Consider the following 21,833-nt stretch of genomic DNA (forward strand, 5'->3'; position numbering starts at 1 on the left):
ATGACCCTCGCCGAGGATTGCCACATCTGGTAAGACCGCTCCGGACCTCCGCTCCGTGCTGTCTTCGCTATAGATGAAGATGATGGACCCGCCTGGAAGAAGACCTTCTCCGTCGGACTTCTGAAACTGTGAGTACCTATTTGGGGCTTTAGTGTTAGGTTTTTTTTTTGTTTTGTTTTTTGGGGGGGGGGGTTGTTTTTTTTTATTAGGGTTCATTGGGCAATTTCAAAAAGAGATGAATGCCCTTTTAAGGGCATATTTTTTTTTTTCTTAATAGTTTGTACGGGTGGTTCGTTTTTAAAAAAAAAATACTTATTGCGGGCGGTTCTTTTATTTTTTAATTACTTATTGCGTGATGGTTAGTTGTTTTTTTTTAACACTTATTGCGGGTAGTTTTTTTTTTTTTTTTATACTCTACTTGCCTACGCTGCATCCCGATGGATTCCGAAAATGGCAGGGTGGTGGAAGAATCCACTGAAGGTGGATTCTTTCACCATCCTGCCAATTTTCGGAATCCACCCTGCCATTTTCAGAATGGATTCTTTCACCACCCTGCCAATTTTCGGAATCTGCAGCCAACATTCTTTTGAGAATGCGTGCGCAACTGACGACAGCGACGGACGTGTTACAAACGTGATTATAGAATAGATATCTGATGATATAAAATAATAATGTAAAATAGATACAAATACCTACATATATATATATATATATATATATATATATATATATATATATATATATATATATATATATATATATATATATATAAAGAAAGGGGCAGGGTGGCGCAGAAAACTCAAACTAAAAAATATATATATTATGAATAAATAAATAAAATATAATACAGTTTATAGTAAAATATTATAGCAATATGAAGTTATAAAAATATATATATATAAAATAAATAATATAATATATAGTGTATAGTGTAACAAATGTCCATAAGCTATAAGAAATCCTAAACGATCAGAGGTAATCAGGAGCACATCAAAATACGGAAAGCAAAGTCTTCAGATGTTAGTCCCCTATTAGATGTGCACTTACTTGAATGAACCTCAATCACATGAGGTAAAAATGTAGCACTTTCATAAAAGAGTGAGGCACTCCCTGTAGAAAAGATTGAATGATCCACTGGATCTCCCAGAGTGCAGGCTTCTGTATCTTGGAATATGGATAGTAGAATCCTCCAAATGTCCTCGTGCTCTCTTTAGTAAGTAGTAACTTCAAATTCCAGTGTTGGTGTCATATAAAGAGAACCAGAAAAGCAAACATAGTGTAAAACTGCTTTAATGGAACATAAATGACACACAATAAGGTACACTCACATAGAAAACTAATGAGGTATGAAGAGAGCACATAGATGTAATAAAGCTGCAGCCCAAGAATTCAATAGGTATCCGCAGTGGGAATCTTAGTTCAAAGGCAAATGCAGGCTCCACAGTTACAGAAGTATCAAACAATTCATACAACAGGTAATGTACCTTCCTTAAAAAATCTTACGCGTTTCGAAGGGTTAAATGAATTAAATTCCCTTCTTCATCAGAGATACAGGCTATTACAGGCCTCACCTATAAATAGTAAACCCAAAAGTAGCTACATTCTTCTTGAGATCCACCGTGGGAGGTTTGACACGCACGCCGGCATTTCCTGGGTCCGTGACACGCAAGGCGTACTTCCGGACATGCGCATATACCAGGACCTCTGGCTCAGGGTTAACTGTTGTCATAGATACAGACAACATAGATCCCTTAAAGATCGAGACAGCGGTTATGCCTGTATATGCGAGTCAATACCAAGCGGGGCAGACCATACTAAAACTACGCTAGAATCTATATAAAAACATTGGCATCTTTAAACTATGTAATATATTATATACACACATGCTATAATAACAAAATGAAAATACTTGTATATAGCAAGATAAATAATTCTTTCATACAAATATTATTTTACCTAAACAATTTTCATCAGAATAAAATCACATAAAATACTTAAAAGACTCCATAAAATATTACATTTATAAAAAGGGAAATTTCATAACACAGCATGTATTAAAAGGGATATATATCGATTAAAAGACATCATATAGAAATAACGGAAATATCAGTTTTTAGGTGTAGATTAAGAATAATAAAAATGTAAAATACAAATATATGTCTGTTAATAGACATATATAAATTGATTAAGTTTTATAATACTTAATATTTCTAAAAAGATACTATAAAATATAGATAGATATCAATTAAATAAACCTCAACCTAAAAATGGGGTCAAAATATGAAATACATAATAATAAAAAATCTATATATATATATATCGATATTAACGGTTAGAAAGCAGTTAAAAGTGGATCTATAGGAAAGCGGCAATATCTATATCCACATTTAGTCCAGCTGGGACCCTAGTGTTGAATGCATGGATCCAGTACGTCTCTCTTTGTCTAAGGAGAGTTTCCCTATTACCACCCCTAATTCCAGTATTGACATGTTCTAGGATCGTACCTCTCAGGCACTCAGGATTTTCATTGTGTATCCGTCTATAATGTTCGGACAGGTTATGGGATTTCAGACCTTCTTTAATGTTGGTCACATGCTCATAGAGCCGTTTTTTGTATGGTCTGGTCGTTCTCCCTATGTACTGGAGATTACAACTACATTGTAATAGATATACTACATATGTGGTTTTACAGTTGACAAGGTTTTTTATCCTACATTCCTTGCCATTTGAAGTGGAGGTAATACTCTTCGTAGGTTTTTTTCCATGGTACATTCTCTCACATGATACACAATTCAATCTATTACATCTATAAAATCCTATAGATTCCTTACTTAGCCAATTCTCCTTTCTTTTTGTATCTTTCAATAGACTTGGGGCTATAATGGTTTTTAGGTTTCTATTCCTTCTAAAGATACAGGTCGGTTTAATCCCTATCTTATCCCTCAATAGATCATCCTTCTGAAGGATGTACCAATGCTTTTTCAGGATCTGTTTAATACCTTCTGATCCTTCATTGTAGGTAGAGATAAAACAGGTTTTATTTTCACCAGATTCTTTTTCTCTATCTGGTATTAAAGGGCCAGATATGTCTTTAGGCCTGAATTTCTCTTCTACCTTATTATACGCCTTTTCAATCCATTTCTTTTTGTATCCTTTTTCCAGGAATTTTTTAGTCAATTTATCTGCTTCTATTGTATAATCATCATAGTCTGTACAGTTCCTTCTTATTCTTTCCATTTGTCCCACCGGGATATTCTTTATCCAGGACACATGGTGGCCACTGGAAGCATGAATGTACCCATTACTATCTGTTTCTTTTGTAAATAGTCTTGTTTTTATGGTACTATCTTGATGAAATAAGGTAAGGTCCAGAAATTCTATTTCCTCCTTGTTATGTTTTTCAGTGAACTTAAGATTCATGTCATTAACATTGAGATGTTTGAAGAATTGGGTCAGGGAATCTTCCCCTCCCTTCCATATCAAAACTATATCATCAATGAATCTTAGCCAGATTACAACATTATCATAGAATGGGTTATTATGCCATACATATTTTTCCTCCCAAAATCCCATGTACAGGTTGGCGTAGCTAGGGGCAAATTTAGTGACCATAGCTGTTCCGCCAACCTGTACATAATAGTCATTTTCAAATAGGAAATAGTTTTTTTTCAAAATAAATTTGATTGCTTCTTTCAAAAATATCTGTTTATTTAATGCCAGATTTGTGGATATCTAGCCAGTATCCTACTGCTTCAATCCCCAATTTATGTGGGATATTTGTGTACAGGGCTGTTACATCGATTGTAGCCCAAATGTAGTCTGCTTCCCATTTAATCTTGGTTATCTTAGATATAGTATCAGGTGTGTCTTTAATATAGGATTTTACTTTTGATACTATGGGTTGTAAATAATGATCCACATATTCAGATAGTGGGGAAGTTAAAGAGTCAATTCCAGCAATAATTGGTCGACCCGGAGGGTTCTGTATGTCTTTGTGGACCTTAGGTAAATGATAGAATATTGCCGTTTTAGGCTCCCTTCTATCCAGAAACATGAATTCATCGTTGTTTAAAATCCCCTCATGTTTGGCATTGTCAAGCAAATGAGAGTATTGTTGTACAAAGGTACTAGTGGTATTTTTTTGGAGTTTCCTATAGGTAGTATGATCATCAAGAAGTCTTTTAGCCTCTCTTACATATATCTCCCTGTTTTGAATCACCACTCCACCGCCCTTATCGGCTTCTCTTATCACAATCCCAGCATTTTCAGAAAGAATTTTAATTTCCTCCTTTTCCTTTTTATTGAGGTTGTCATGTCTAATTCTATAGTTCTTGCAGTATTCATCAAATTCCTGACCAACAAGGGTTTCAAAAACCGAAATATAATGACCCTTAGAGCTTAGTGGATAGAAATTGGAGGGTAACTTTAATGTCGAAAATTGTTTGTAAATTATTTTGTTATTTTCCTCCAATTCAGATTCCCCCACATTCTGACCCCCACTGGTCTCTAATTCTTCCAGGATGCACAAAGTATCTAAATCCTCCTTTTCAAGAATAGTATTGTTTTCTACTTTATTTGATTGATCTTTCAATCTTGCCAAACATGAGGGGATTTTAAACAACGATGAATTCATGTTTCTGGATAGAAGGGAGCCTAAAACGGCAATATTCTATCATTTACCTAAGGTCCACAAAGACATACAGAACCTTCCGGGTCGACCAATTATTGCTGGAATTGACTCTTTAACTTCCCCACTATCTGAATATGTGGATCATTATTTACAACCCATAGTATCAAAAGTAAAATCCTATATTAAAGACACCCCTGATACTATATCTAAGATAACCAAGATTAAATGGGAAGCAGACTACATTTGGGCTACAATCGATGTAACAGCCCTGTACACAAATATCCCACATAAATTGGGGATTGAAGCAGTAGGATACTGGCTAGATACTTCCACAAATCTGGCATTAAATAAACAGATATTTTTGAAAGAAGCAATCGAATTTTTTTTGGAAAAAAACTATTTCCTATTTGAAAATGACTATTATGTACAGGTTGGCGGAACAGCTATGGGCACTAAATTTGCCCCTAGCTACGCCAACCTGTACATGGGATTTTGGGAGGAAAAATATGTATGGCATAATAACCCATTCTATGATAATGTTGTAATCTGGCTAAGATTCATTGATGATATAGTTTTGATATGGAAGGGAGGGGAAGATTCCCTGACCCAATTCTTCAAACATCTCAATGTTAATGACATGAATCTTAAGTTCACTGAAAAACATAACAAGGAGGAAATAGAATTTCTGGACCTTACCTTATTTCATCAAGATAGTACCATAAAAACAAGACTATTTACAAAAGAAACAGATAGTAATGGGTACATTCATGCTTCCAGTGGCCACCATGTGTCCTGGATAAAGAATATCCCGGTGGGACAAATGGAAAGAATAAGAAGGAACTGTACAGACTATGATGATTATACAATAGAAGCAGATAAATTGACTAAAAAATTCCTGGAAAAAGGATACAAAAAGAAATGGATTGAAAAGGCGTATAATAAGGTAGAAGAGAAATTCAGGCCTAAAGACATATCTGGCCCTTTAATACCAGATAGAGAAAAAGAATCTGGTGAAAATAAAACCTGTTTTATCTCTACCTACAATGAAGGATCAGAAGGTATTAAACAGATCCTGAAAAAGCATTGGTACATCCTTCAGAAGGATGATCTATTGAGGGATAAGATAGGGATTAAACCGACCTGTATCTTTAGAAGGAATAGAAACCTAAAAACCATTATAGCCCCAAGTCTATTGAAAGATACAAAAAGAAAGGAGAATTGGCTAAGTAAGGAATCTATAGGATTTTATAGATGTAATAGATTGAATTGTGTATCATGTGAGAGAATGTACCATGGAAAAAAACCTACGAAGAGTATTACCTCCACTTCAAATGGCAAGGAATGTAGGATAAAAAACCTTGTCAACTGTAAAACCACATATGTAGTATATCTATTACAATGTAGTTGTAATCTCCAGTACATAGGGAGAACGACCAGACCATACAAAAAACGGCTCTATGAGCATGTGACCAACATTAAAGAAGGTCTGAAATCCCATAACCTGTCCGAACATTATAGACGGATACACAATGAAAATCCTGAGTGCCTGAGAGGTACGATCCTAGAACATGTCAATACTGGAATTAGGGGTGGTAATAGGGAAACTCTCCTTAGACAAAGAGAGACGTATTGGATCCATGCATTCAACATTAGGGTCCCAGCTGGACTAAATGTGGATATAGATATTGCCGCTTTCCTATAGATCCACTTTTAACTGCTTTCTAACCGTTAATATCGATATATATATATATAGATTTTTTATTATTATGTATTTCATATTTTGACCCCATTTTTAGGTTGAGGTTTATTTAATTGATATCTATCTATATTTTATAGTATCTTTTTAGAAATATTAAGTATTATAAAACTTAATCAATTTATATATGTCTATTAACAGACATATATTTGTATTTTACATTTTTATTATTCTTAATCTACACCTAAAAACTGATATTTCCGTTATTTCTATATGATGTCTTTTAATCGATATATATCCCTTTTAATACATGCTGTGTTATGAAATTTCCCTTTTTATAAATGTAATATTTTATGGAGTCTTTTAAGTATTTTATGTGATTTTATTCTGATGAAAATTGTTTAGGTAAAATAATATTTGTATGAAAGAATTATTTATCTTGCTATATACAAGTATTTTCATTTTGTTATTATAGCATGTGTGTATATAATATATTACATAGTTTAAAGATGCCAATGTTTTTATATAGATTCTAGCGTAGTTTTAGTATGGTCTGCCCCGCTTGGTATTGACTCGCATATACAGGCATAACCGCTGTCTCGATCTTTAAGGGATCTATGTTGTCTGTATCTATGACAACAGTTAACCCTGAGCTAGAGGTCCTGGTATATGCGCATGTCCGGAAGTACGCCTTGCGTGTCACGGACCCAGGAAATGCCGGCGTGCGTGTCAAACCTCCCGCGGTGGATCTCAAGAAGAATGTAACTACTTTTGGGTTTACTATTTATAGGTGAGGCCTGTAATAGCCTGTATCTCTGATGAAGAAGGGAATTTAATTCATTTAACCCTTCGAAACGCGTAAGATTTTTTAAGGAAGGTACATTACCTGTTGTATGAATTGTTTGATACTTCTGTAACTGTGGAGCCTGCATTTGCCTTTGAACTAAGATTCCCACTGGGGATACCTATTGAATTCTTGGGCTGCAGCTTTATTACATCTATGTGCTCTCTTCATACCTCATTAGTTGAGGTTTTCTATGTGAGTGTACCTTATTGTGTGTCATTTATGTTCCATTAAAGCAGTTTTACACTATGTTTGCTTTTCTGGTTCTCTTTATATGACACCAACACTGGAATTTGAAGTTACTACTTACTAAAGAGAGCACGAGGACATTTGGAGGATTCTACTATCCATATTCCAAGATACAGAAGCCTGCACTCTGGGAGATCCAGTGGATCATTCAATCTTTTCTACAGGGAGTGCCTCACTCTTTTATGAAAGTGCTACATTTTTACCTCATGTGATTGAGGTTCATTCAAGTAAGTGCACATCTAATAGGGGACTAACATCTGAAGACTTTGCTTTCCGTATTTTGATGTGCTCCTGATTACCTCTGATCGTTTAGGATTTCTTATAGCTTATGGACATTTGTTACACTATACACTATATATTATATTATTTATTTTATATATATATATTTTTATAACTTTATATTGCTATAATATTTTACTATAAACTGTATTATATTTTATTTATTTATTCATTATATATTTTTTAGTTTGAGTTTTCTGCGCCACCCTGCCCCTTTCTTTTTATGTTCTTTATTGAGGAGTGATAGGTCTCCTCTGCTATTTTGGGTTTTGGCAGCTGGATACTTCTTACTGAAAATATATATACCTTTATGAGGTGCTGGGTATAGAGTATATACCTTGTGGCATAGCTTTTATTTGACTGTGAGCGCCCAGGAGTGATTCAGTGGATTATTTCTACTGGTTCATTTATCTTTTGTCTTTATATATATATATATATATATATATATATATATATATATATATATATATAGAATTGGTTTTCGGAATGAAGGGCACTCTCGGGGTTTGTGATAATTGCGTATGAGCAAAAACTTTCTTTTATTGTTCTTAATAGCAACATTTGTTAAAGGTCGACGTTTCGGCTTTCACAGAAGCCTTCATCAAGACGAATCACATCTCATACCGGCATCCAGCCGTGCTCACCAAGAAGAAAATATTGTATATATATAGTATACGATATTTTCTTCTTGGTGAGCACTGCTGGATGCCGGTATGAGATGTGATTCGTCTTGATGAAGGCTTCTGTGAAAGCCGAAACGTCGACCTTTAACAAATGTTGCTATTAAGAACAATAAAAGAAAGTTTTTGCTGATACGCAATTATCACAAACCCTGAGAGTGCCCTTCATTCCTAAAACCAATTTTATATGTTCTTTTGAGGATTGCACCCAGGTACTTGGGATTTACCAAGGTTGGAGTGCTGGAACACCTGCTATTTCAATTATATATATATATATATATATATATATATATATATATATATATATATATATATATATATATATATATATATATATATATATATATATACTATATTGTTCTATATAGTTACAATAAAAATAACATATTTCTGTAAGTCGAGAACATTGGAATGTGAAATATGTACAGTATATTTACAGTAAAACACATACACATATTTAGACAAATCGTCAAATACCACAAACCTTTGAACCTGTATAACTTTTCTTTATATTAATTTGACTCATTTTTATCAGATAGTGTTTATATGAGTGTAACTGTAATTTTTATATATATTTATTTTGAATTTAGGGCAATTTTTTTAATGCCCTGCCCTGTACGCAAGGTCTTCAGTCTTGCAAACCCAACAAGCATAAAATGTGATTGCTCTCTTGGGATCACATTTACTTTCAACTTGTAATACAAGTGCTATTTCCGTCACACGCAAACAGTCAATATCGCTTGTATGCAACAGTTAGCGCATCACTTGTAATCTAGCTCTATATGTTTTAGGGACCTGGGCTGTGCTTAAAGGGACAACTTTGCAAATAAAATTCTGTTATCCAATTTGCTTCATTCCTTTGGTATCCTTTGTTGAAAAGAATACCAAAGTAGGCTTAGGAGCATTAATACCCTACTGCGAGCTAGCTGGTGATTGGTGGCTGCACATATATGTCCTTTTTTATTGGTTCATGATTTGTGACATTTATTGTCAAATATTGCAGTGGGTAGTGGTGTTCAGCTATTTATGGTTTAGGTTTATTTTGTGTGAAAGTGCAACACGCAAAGATCTGGATTTGCACAGATCTTTATGTGTTGCTATTTTATATTTCTAAATCCATTGCCGAAAAATAGCTGAATGTCTCTGCCAGCGGCAATATTAGGCATTAGTTAAACAAATGCACATGCCTATTTTTTTTTTTTTCTTGTATACTTTCTGCGCTCTCCCCTATCTTATGTGTGTTGTCTTTTCATAACTGCACTCAATCTATGCTATATAAATACTACTTACAATGAATTTTCTGCTTTTTCTGTGCAGAGGTTATCGAGACTGCATGCCTCCCCATGGATACATTCATGTGCTGCCCCTAACAGAAAATATTACAGAATTCAAAAATATTGTTGTGAAACAGAAACTTTCTGGAAATATTGACAACCCTGAAGGTACCTTTGACGCTATGCTGCAGGCAGCTGTTTGTCATGTAAGTGTGGGAACTGCGCACTACCTTTTTTTTTAACAAATACAATTATATTTAAGTTTAGCTCAGTCTTTATCAAACCCCAGAAATATAAACTGGATGTATTGGGACTTTATCTGAAATTTAAATCACATTGAGATGTATACAATGGGGTAGATTTATTAAGCAGCGGATGATGCAATCTACCCCCCTAAGTTTCTGACTCGCTGGAAACTAACGTCAAGAAGCAGTGGTCGTAAGAACGCTGCTCTTTAATTTAAATGACTGCAATCAACCTGATCCGATCCAATCGGGATGATTGACACCCCCTGCTACAGCCGATTGGCTGCGAATGTGCAAGGGACGGCATTGCACAAGCATTTCACCAGATATGCTTGTCCAATGTTTAATGCCGACAGCATATTCTGTCGGCATATAATCTTGCTTTGTTAAACCCAGCAAAAATAAAGATATATATAAAATCTGCTTAGCAATTGCAATGCATTGTCCTGCTACTGAGCTGTACAGTGTTGTGACTCTTGCAGAATTTATTTAAGTATTTAAAGGGGCAGTAAAGTCATAATTAGACATTCATGATTTAGACAGAGCATACAATTTTAAACAACTTTCCAATTTACATCTATTATTTAATTTGCATCCTTCTATTGTTGTTATCCTTTGCTGAAAGGTTTATCTAGGTAAGCTCAGGAGCAGTAAAGAACCTACTGATTGGTGGCTGCATATATAAACCGATTGTCATTGGCTCACCCATGTATTCAGTTAGAAACCTGTAGTGCATTACTGCTCCTTCAACAAATGATACCAAGCGAATGAAACAAATTTGATTATAGCATTAAACTGGAAAATTGTTTAAAATTGTATGTTCTACGTAAATTATGAAATAAAAATTTTGGGTTTCATGTCCCTTTAACCATATAGATTTATGCAAAGAAAATAGTGCAATAATAAAATATTCTAAAACATAAGGCCATAGGGGCAGTGGGGACGATTAATCACAGCCAGAATGGGGCCGCAAACCTCTGTTTCCGCGCGAACCTTCAGGCACGCCGGAAACAGGAGTTAAGAAGCAGCAGTCTTAACTCGTACGCCTCCTCTGAGGCGGCAGACATCAATCCGCCCAATCTCATACGATCGGGTTGATTGACACCCCCTGCTAACGGGCGATTGTCTGCGAATCTGCAGGGGCGGCATTGCACAAGCAGTTCACCAGAACTATAGCGGATCATGTCTGCCAGACAAATGATAAATCGGCCCCAGTGTGTATTTCATGCAGTGGAATATGTGCATGAATTCATATGAAGGTGTAGGGGGGGGGGGAATAAAGAAAAAAAAAGCATTAGTTATATATACAAAAAGCCTTTTAAACATGCACTTATTTTAGCCTTTTTATTTAATATGCTGCAGAAGACACTGCAGATATAACTAATAGTCAATTAAGTTGCCCCTTAAAGGGACATGCCACCCACAATTTTTCTTTTATGATTTAGAAAGAGAATGCAATTTTAAACATCTTTCTAATTTACTTATATTATCTAATTTGTTTTATTCTCTTGATATTCTTTGATGAAAAGCATATCTAGATATGCTCACTAGCTGCTGATTGGTTGCTGCACATAGAAGCCTCGTGTGATTGGCTCACCATGTGCATTGCTTTTTCTTCAACTAAGGATATTGAAAAAATGAAGCAAAATAAATAATGGAAGTAAATTGTAATGTTGTTTAAATTTCTATTCTCTATCTGAATCATGAAAGAAAGATTTTGGGTTTAGTGGCCCTTTAAATAAACTAAATATGTGGGAATAGATATATCGGGATATTAATGTGGATACTAAGAAAAAACCTCAAATGCACTAAGAGATATTAAACTCCTGTTGAGTTTGAGTAAAAATTGTGTCCCACACTCCCTAGAGAGGACAATAAGCAAAATCTGTAACCTAGGTATTAAAATATTGCAAATTACCTCAACTAGATTTAATTTGCCGGTTACTAAATTTGCTTTGTGGCTTCTTAAGGAGAGAGGGACAGAGCACAACTTTTACAGAAACACAAGAAGTGTTTGAAGTCTTTTTAATATCTAGAATTATGTTGCTTGTTGTTAAATGGACAGTCTAGTCAAAATTAAACTTTCATGAATCAGATAGGGCATGCAATTTTAAACAACTTTCCAATTTACTTTTATCATCAAATTTGCTTTGTTCCCTTGGTGGTATTTTTGAAAAGCTAAACCTAGGTAGGCTCAAACCAATTTCTAAATCATTGAAAACCGCCTCTTAGCTCAGAACATTTTGAAAGTTGTTCACATTTAGACAGTACTAGTTCATGTGTGTCATATAGATAACATTGTGCTCACTCCCGTGGAGTTATTTAGGAGTCTGCACTGATTGGCTAAACTGCATGTCTGTCAAAAGCACTGAGATAAGGGGCAGTCTGCAGAGGTTTAGATACATGGTAATCACAGAGGTAAAAAGTGTATTTATGTAACTGTGTTGGTTATGCAAAACTGGGGAATGGGTAATAAAGGGATTATCTATCTTTTAAACAATACAAATTCTGATGTAGACTGTCCCTTTAAGTGCATAATACTGGCAAAAAAGAACAATTAAATATACAACTGATTGAGTGACTATATTCAATTTTCAGATTATTACTAGTGAATCTTTTTATAATGCCCATTATAATTCTATAACACTTGCTGAGATATCACTTTTATTGAATGCAATGTCAGTTTATAAAATAATGATTGATCCTTTGATTAAAATAAAAAGTAGGTGTCAAGAGGATATAGCTTTAGTGAACAAAAAAAAGTGAAATATTTTTCACAGTTGCTACTCATTTATAGCACTAATACCAAATACTTTTGTCTATATATCATTCTTAATTAGAGCAGGTATTTGCTTTAGATTATGGCTGGTGTTACATTAAAGGGACATTGTACACTAGATTTTTCTTTGCATAAATGTTTAGTAGATGATCCATTTATATAGCCCATCTGGGAGTGTTTTTGTAAAAATGTATAGTTTTGCTTATTTTTAAATAACATTGTGCTGATTTTCAGACTCCTAACCAAGCCCCAACGTTTTAGATGTATACTGATGTCTACAGATTCCAGCATTCTCTTGTTTATATAATAGGTATTTTCAATTGCAGGGGGTGGGGGAGGTGTCTGCTTTTCCTGCCTTCTCAGCCCATTTCAGTGGGTGTTAACAGTGCTAAATTGTGTAGCTTCAAAGTAAGTTTAAAAACAAAGTATACTGCATTTTAGATCAGTATCTGTATCTGTGCATAATCTTCTTTATAGTAGTGTCTATTACAAGCAGAACAGGCATCTCCTTAAGGTGTGCCACTAGTTGCTGGCATTTCAGTGTAGGGTATAAATTGGGTATTTCTGCTGTTTATTTTAGGTGTGTGTGCAAGCTGTCTGTGGGGGAAGAGATTTTCCACTCTCGTTTTAAATATCATTTAACCACTTTGGCTGCCTTAAATTGAATAGCTCAGGGAAATTCAATGCTCAGATGAAAATGAGGCAAGGAGCTTGAATTAGGAAAAGGGAGAAGATAAAAAAAGAGATAATGTCATAGAAAGGATATAAAGCAGAAAATGTTGAGAGATAGGAAGAAAATTGAAGGGGAGATAAATGAAAGAGAAATCGAGAATGGAGAGGTGAACATAATTTATAAAATGGGATTATAGGTGAAGACTGAATGCAACATGTTCTGAGCCATATCAGGTTTAGTCAGATCATGCCAGTCAATAAATATCCCTGAATGCTTATATATTACATATTTAGCTAGAATTAGCCCTTTTGGAATAAGTGAAATTAGTCAATTCATTGTGTGTGATTAACATGTTTCTTGTTTCAGAAAGATATTGGTTGGCGTAAAGAAGCAAAGCGTTTACTTATTGTGATGACGGATCAAACCTCTCATTTAACATATGATAGCAAATTAGCTGGTATTGTTATTCCTAATGATGGTCGATGCCATCTTAAGGACAATGTTTACAGCAGGTCAACTGATATGGTAAGGAATAAGACGTGTCTTACACTATCGCCAAAGTTAATATATTAAAGTGATGGTAAATTTCAGACTATTAGAATTTTGCAATGAATATATTTTAATTTGCAAGTAAAAACACATAATTATTTTTTAAAAAGTGTGTATGTATATATATATATATATATATATATATAGTGTCCAAAGTGAGGGCCTGCACTCTAAGCAAGTACCAGGGTGCTGTATCAAATGATACACAAAGTCCAATTATAAAGACAGCACTCACTGGATTTTATAAAACTTAGTTTTATTCAAAAACGAATCATAAATAGTCCATTATGTTTTGCCCTAAACAAACACAGTGTTTCCAGCCTCAGAACTATGATCATCGATCATATCTCCCCCTGACAAGATGGGGTGACCGAGGGAGACAACTGCTACAACTCGAGACTAAATGGATATACACTCGAGTCTAGACACAGTGGAACCGAGGGGGCTCAATGTTAAGATGGACTTTGGTCCTTTCATTGGATGATTCCTATACCATCCTTATGTGGTTATTCTAAGTGTTTCTGTATATACTTGCTTATTTGGTTCTTATTCTTCACCGCATTGGGATCTGTCTGCCAGTTTCGATTGCCAGTGCCATGACATAAATTTGAAGAAAAGGAGATTCATGGGTCTCCAAATATCCCTCCATACACATCTAGACATCCACGTCTTTTTGCCTACATGTTTATACATTTACTACCTTTCCTGATCGATACCGTGTACATTGCGTGATTTTTTTGTGCATTTGTTTTCTTTACATATGCATTTTTTAACCTCAGAATGCTGCAGTGATCACAAGTTGTTATTTTCCTTCCACCGCAGTGACATGCGCAGTACAACGTATGCTAATTAGCCATGTGGGTTTTCCCTTCACCAGAGATGGGTAGTTGGTTGAGAGCATGACGCAAACATGGCCACACGGACACTCGCGCCTGGAGCCAAAAACGGCGTTTGCTCATTTGTGAACTTGATGCCAAATCGGGTATATAAGGCTGCTGCATTCCTCCTTTTTTTAACAGACTTCCTGGATGCCAGGATATACAATCTACCTGCTTGCTGGGTAAATCCATTTGAGAAAGGTGCCAGTCAGGCACCGTAACGTCATGGGACTATATATGATTCGTTTTTGAATAAAAGTTAAGTTTTATAAAATAGAGTAGATGCTGTCTTTATAAATGGTCCTCAGACTGAGGAAGGGGGTTGCGACCCCGAAACGTCACAGTAGTGTAAAAAATAAAAAGTTGTTTGCTTTAAATTTCAAATCCAGTAAGTGCCGCTTCCCTACCACAACTTCTGTATGGGTTCTTTTGAGATGTAATTTTCTAAGTTTGGCACACTGGTAACTGACGATTAAGTGAGAGTGCCTGCCTTTTTCAATTATATATATTATAATAAAAGATTTATAATCCTAATTGGTTTTGTCCGTTCCTCCACCCCCTTCCTTTCCTCTTTTGGCTGGGCTGTGATGTATAGAGCAGTCAAACCCACTCTCTACATAGGCTTTCTAAGGACTTTAAAGGGGCTGGACTTCAAGATTGTCAAATGAAACACATGTTGATTGGATGTTCACTAGAATTGTCATTAAAAAAATAATGCGTTCATCCAAGTGGGCCGGCATAACATAGAAGCATTACTATATGCACTAAGCTAACCCTTTAACAGATGGATTAAAAACAGAAAAGGTACACATATACATTTTTTAATGGCAAAGATTAAATATATGGTATTTGATTAGTTAAAGTTTACCATCATTTTAACCTAAATATTTAAAGGGACAGTCTACTCCAAAATTTTTATTTTTTAAAATAGATAGATAATCCCTTTATTACCAATTCCCCAGTTTTGCATAACCAACACGGTTATAATAATATACTTTTATCTATGTGATTACCTTGTATCTAAGCCTCTGCAGACTGCCCCCTTATTTCAGTTCGTTTGACAGACTTGCATTGTAGTGTCAACACAATGTTATCTGTATGGCTCACATGAACTAGCGCTGTCTAGCAGTGAAATCTGTCAAAATGCACTGAGATATGAACCTACCTAGGTTTAGCTTTTAACTAAGAATACCAAGAGAACAAAGCAAATTTGATGATAAAAGTAAATTGGAAAGTTGTTTAAAATCGCATGCCCTATCTGAATCATGAAAGTTTAATTTTGACTAGACTGTCCCTTTAACCCAATGTTGGCAGGCTTTTTTTCCGGGGTTTTTTTTTTAACCCAATGTTGGCAGGCTTTTTTTTCCGGTTGTGTTTTTTTTTTTATAACTTAAGTGAAAAATTGTTTACTTTTTGGAACTATAAATTCTTTCATGTCTACCTTTACTAGGCTATCAAGGTACCATTTGTATTTTGTTTTTAATGCCTTAAAGGGACATGAAACCCCAAAATTTTCTTTCATGATTCAAATAGAGAATATTATTTTTAACAACTTTTCAATTAATTTCTTTTATCTAATTTGCTTCATTCTCTTGGTATCCATTGTTGAAGAAGTGGCAATGCACTAGTGCGAGCTAGCTGAATGCATTGGGGGAGCCAATAACCTGAGACATATATATGCAGCCACCAGTCAGCGGCCTGTGAGTCTACCTAGGTATCCTTTCAAGTTGTTTAAAAGTACTTGCTCTATCTGAATCATGAAAGAAGAAAAAAATTAATTTGAAAGTGTGAGAAATTAAGAAATATTTTGTTTCCTACACGCACACACATTTTTTAATTAAGAATATCTTAATCATGATAGGTTTTATTGATGTAAAACACCCATATTTGTATTCTGTAATGTCCCACAAGTACAGCAATATACTCACCATGTACAGGTTTTATGGGGTTTTAGGAAGTTATCGGGGAGAATATGGGGCCTGTCCGTTTCAGTCTTCATATATGGAATGTGACACACTAATCTAAACAGTACTGAAAGGGTTCATTTTTTAAAACTCCTTCTTAACACTTACTCCCTCAACCCACCCACTTCCCCCTAATCCCACTCCCCCCCCAATCCCACTTTCCCCCAATTCCACTTCCCACTTACTGATTAGAGGGATCACAGCAATAACACTGTGATCTACACCTTAAGGGTTAATTTTGTTTTTAAATAAAAGTTTCTTTTTTTAGACATGTATAGAACAGTTTAGGGCACTTTGCAGGAGTGATCTCTCTTCCTCAGGTCGCACAGAGGAAAGAAAGAATTAGAGGAAAATGCAGACAGCCAATGATTCCAATCATTGGTTGTCACATTGTATCAGTGATTGCCTGTCACTGCCATCACATGACACCAACAGCTCTGATTGGCTGCCGGGGAAACTGCCTGCATTGCTAGGCAAGTCCCTGCTTCGGATCAATGTGTGTAAGTTTTACGGGGGGGTGCAGGGGTGCCGCAGAAGTTAGGACATTCCATGACGCTGTTATGTTTTTAAGGCACAATGTTTGCAGGAAGGCATGGAATGTCCCAACCTTGTTTAGAGGTTAATCTCTTAGTTTAAAGGTAGACCAATATAGAGCAGTTGTTGTTTGTTGTTTAAAAAAAAAAAAAAAAAAAGCGCTTTAATGTTCCTTAGGGCCAGATTTAAAAATGCCGGGTGGACATCTCCGAACCTGTCCCTCCGGCATCATGAATAGTGGGCTCCAATATGCTGCCTGCATTTATCATTGCGCTAGCCACTGCTTGTGCAACGCTGCTTCAGTCAATTACCCACAAGCAGGGTCTGTCAATCACCCTGGTAGTACAAGTCTGGGGTAATTGCAAACCGCCAGCTGAGAGTTGGAGTATATAGGTTAGGAAGCAGCGGTCATCAGACCACTTAATTATTGGCTGCAAGTTAGCTCATGCATTCATAGATTTTTTTAAATGGAGCCCTTAGAAAATGATCATACTGAGCATTTAATTCATTACACTTATACAGAGATCTACATTTTTAATAACAGATCACAAAATATATTAATGTTGTCCTTGTTATTTAAAACTTTGAAATATGTTTATTTTTAATGCTTTCATAAAATCAGGATTAAAGGGACACTCAAGTCAAAATTAAACTTTCATTATTCAGATAGAGCATGCAATTTTAAACAACTTTCCAATTTACTTCCATTAACAAAATGTGCACAGTCTTTTTATATTTAAACTTTTTGAGTTACCAGCTCCTACTGAGCATGTGCAAGAATTCACAGAATAAACGTGTATGGATTTTTGATTGGCTGATGTCTGTCACATGGTACATGTATGCATTGGTGATTGACTGATGGCTGTCACATTGTACAGGGTGAGTGGAAATAGACATAACTTTTAAAATTGTCAGAAAAAAATCCACTACTCATTTGAAGTTCAGACTTGCATTGTCTTGTTATCTCGCATTTGTTGATTATGCAAATCTACTGGGCTGACTGGTCCTTTAAATGTGTAAGGTTATTATGTTAGAGCAGCATTGCTCTGGAAGGGGATTTGTATAAACTGAAAGAATAAGCTGATAAATGTAAGATTTAACATTTTAGAAACAAAATAAGCATGGGAAACAGAGGTGGACTAGGACTTTCGGGTATTTGTAGACAACAAACTAAAAAGAAGTGCTCAATGACAGGCAGCGGCTTCTAAGGCAAATAAGATATCAGCGAGTATAAAATGGGCATGGATGGAAAATAAGAATGCAACATTCTACACCTATGTAACTAAGCTAATGATGGATTTATGCTATGAGGAGAGATTATCCAAATTGGGTCTGCAAAACAGGTGCATGAGAGGTAACATGATTACTTTATATAAATAAATTCACAAACAAAATTTGGCAGGAGCACTGTTTATTCCTAGAATATGTCTGTGACAAGATGTCACACTTTAAATCTAGAGGAAAGGAGGTTTAATCTCTAGCTATAAATATGCTTTAACTCCATGGATTTTTTAAATCTTCTTTCAACCTAATCTACTTTATCATTGAGTAAAATATTGTATTATATTTTAATGTCATATGGGCATCATCACCATGTACTACAAGATGGTTTAGCATTGTACAAGCTTGTTATAAAATAATGTACTGTACATTCTTAGCTGATTCAACGGTCACACAGTTATTTATAGATAACATAACACCCTTGTCTTTCATTATGTTACACTGTGGCATTAATATTAAAATAATAATAATATTTTTTTTACATTCCTGAATATTTATGTATATTCTTTTTTACCAGGAACACCCAACTTTAGGACAGCTTGGAGAAAAACTGATAGACCACCATATTAATGGAGTTTTTGCAGTTCAGGGAAGACAGTTCCATTGGTATAAGGTAATATGATATGACATTTTTTTGTTGTTGTTCAATTTTAAAATTGTCAGAAAAAAATCCACTAAATATATCACCCTTATTGCACTCTTTCTAGGATCTGTCACCATTATTACCAGGGACTGTTGCAAAAAAGATGGAATCAAGTGCTGCAAACCTGAAAGAGTTGGTGGTTGATGCATATGAGGTCAGTGCCATCATTATTATTTAACCAATTGTGGTGACAGAATTTTTGACCTGACACCTTTTAACTGTTCACTAGGTTTCATACATTTAAGTTGATACATTTGACATCTAAAGAATAAATTGTTTACTAATGCTATGAATCTGGAAATATACTAAAACTGATTATGAAACTTTGCATTAGTGTTTGCATTTAGTGTGTGCAGTTTACTTTACATATAATAAACATAGCATTACTTTGGGCTGGATTTATCAAAGCTGAGGCGGACAGGGGCGCGTATACGTTCCCCTGTACGCCTCAGCTCGTCTGTGGCGGGGCGAAATTACCCGCAAGTATTCGCCATTGCACACGAGCGCAATTTTGCGCTCACGTGCAATCCCGCCCCCTGCCCGTGCACAGCCAATCACGTGCTGGTAGGAGCTGTCAATCTCCTCGGTCTGACTAGACCGAGGAGATTGAATTTCGCCACCTTAGAGGTGGCGAAGAGGTTAGGGAAGCGGCGGTCTGGTGAACGCTGCTTGATAAATGACGGTGAGCAAGTTCTTGTGAGAACTTGCAGCCGTAGGGCTTTAATAAATCTAGCCCTTTGTATGCAGCACTTCAAGTAAAGTGCAGACTATTGAGAAGAAGAAACCCTAAGTGGGAAAGTGAAAAATACAGAAGGGAAGAAACTATAAAAAATAAATGCAGAAAAGTTGACAAATTTAGACTTGGGGCTCACAGAACAGCTGTCTAAGAGATTAAAAAGCTTTCATTCAAGGCCTATGATCAGATAATACAACTCCTCTGCAATCTTCCTCAAGTACCAGAAACAGATCTTAGTACAGTTTCCCACTCAATGCACGTTTTACACTCATACACTTATGATAACATTTTCTCCAATTATTTTTGGTTCTTTAAGGTATGAGAAAAGAAGTTTAAAATAAAGCTGAGTTCCTCTGAAATAATGTAAAATTGCTAGAATTAATTAGTAAGACATGCAGCAAGAAAGAAATGGTTTAATATAACTGGCAATAACAATATCTTCACAATAGAGAAGTGTTAACATGTAAAGGTTGAATAGTACAGCCTACCAGAATACTGGATTTCTTTACATTGGGTTGAAACTAGATAGAACCTTTATAAAATAAGTGTAATATTTGCTTAAGAAGATTATAGAAGTTTTATTGACAGTTGTGATTAGAGTCTTTAGCTAGAGACCACAACAATAAAATATATCACCCTTATTGATTTTGGGCTATCCAAATTCTCAATACCACTAGCTGGATTTGTTGATGGTCCCAAAATACTTGCCATAGATCCTATGCTGCAGAGATGGGCTTTAGTGTTAAACCGTTTAACAGTTACACCTAACAATAGATCTCTTGACACACAAGTGATCAGTCATCTGTTTATCAGTTAAGAACTGCTAGCTTGAAGAATGCTAATGGTATGTGTCATGAGATGCAGGACACAGCATAGAAGGTACAACGCTATTTTATTGCTGAGCATAGAAGTATACAGCTTGTACAACACATCTAACTTGGTAACTGCGACACAGACAATCAATCCCCTAAACCACGCCCCCATCGGGTGATGTCACTTCCCACTCTCATCACATCTTCCCCCTTTTCAAAGGACAAAGCATACATTTTTTTTCTTTTTGAATACATCAAATAACAAGATATGCAAGAAGCATACAGAAATAATGTTGTTTAGTATACAACAAATAACAAGTTAAAGAGGATATACATGAACAACATGAAATACAATCCTGATTTGAACATCGGGGTAGACTACCCTAGTCCACAGTGACCATGGGATTATTATGCCCATACTTCCGGTCACTGCTCTAACTAGTGCTAATCCCGATATTGGGCTGGAAGTTTCACCACCCTTCCACTTGATGTCATTTTACATAAACTGTCCCCTGATACAGAAGAAGGTGATTACGACCTACCGGTGTAATGAAGGTAGTTAGTTTGCGGCACTTTGGATCTAGAGGTATCTGCCAGAAGCCACTGGAAGCATCCAGTGTAGAGAAGAACTTCACCCCAGACAATTTCGGAGATATGTCTTCAAGTGTCGGCAGCACATATCTCTCTCTCTTCACCGCTTCATTCAGCCTTTTCAAGTATATGCAGATGCGTACCTTCCCGTTTTTCTTCGCAACAGGCACAATGGGGGCACACCAGTCAGTTGCTTCAACAATCTCTTCAATAACTCCCTTCTCCACTTGTGGCATGAGTGGGAACGGAATTCTACGAGGAGTGGTAATGCTGTATGGGACTGCGTCACCTTTAAGTGATATTCGGACTGGGTTGCAATTCAGTAGGCCCAATTCACCAAACATGTCTTCTGAAATCTCATTCACTCTGGCGACCAGGCCCAAACCACAGGCTGCTTTTCTGCTCAATAGGTTGTTAACACACTGACCTCTAATTACATGTACCCACATGGTGAATTTCCTCTGCTTGTACTCGCAGATGGCAAGAAATTTCCCTG

General features: G+C 35.7%; 1 protein-coding gene across 1 annotated transcript in view; it reads left to right on the forward strand.

The window, feature by feature from the left end:
• The window catches only part of ITGB8 (integrin subunit beta 8), a 136,437-nt gene that overhangs the window by 34,842 nt on the left and 79,762 nt on the right, over positions 1-21,833 (forward strand). The window contains exons 5-8 of the mRNA XM_053715722.1: positions 9,696-9,858; positions 13,716-13,874; positions 19,073-19,168; positions 19,263-19,352. Coding sequence (XP_053571697.1) covers positions 9,696-9,858; positions 13,716-13,874; positions 19,073-19,168; positions 19,263-19,352 — 508 coding nt within the window. The remainder of the gene's footprint in view (positions 1-9,695; positions 9,859-13,715; positions 13,875-19,072; positions 19,169-19,262; positions 19,353-21,833) is intronic.

Source organism: Bombina bombina, chromosome 5 (assembly GCF_027579735.1).
Source record: "Bombina bombina isolate aBomBom1 chromosome 5, aBomBom1.pri, whole genome shotgun sequence".
In the NCBI taxonomy this organism is placed as follows: Eukaryota; Metazoa; Chordata; class Amphibia; order Anura; family Bombinatoridae; genus Bombina; species Bombina bombina.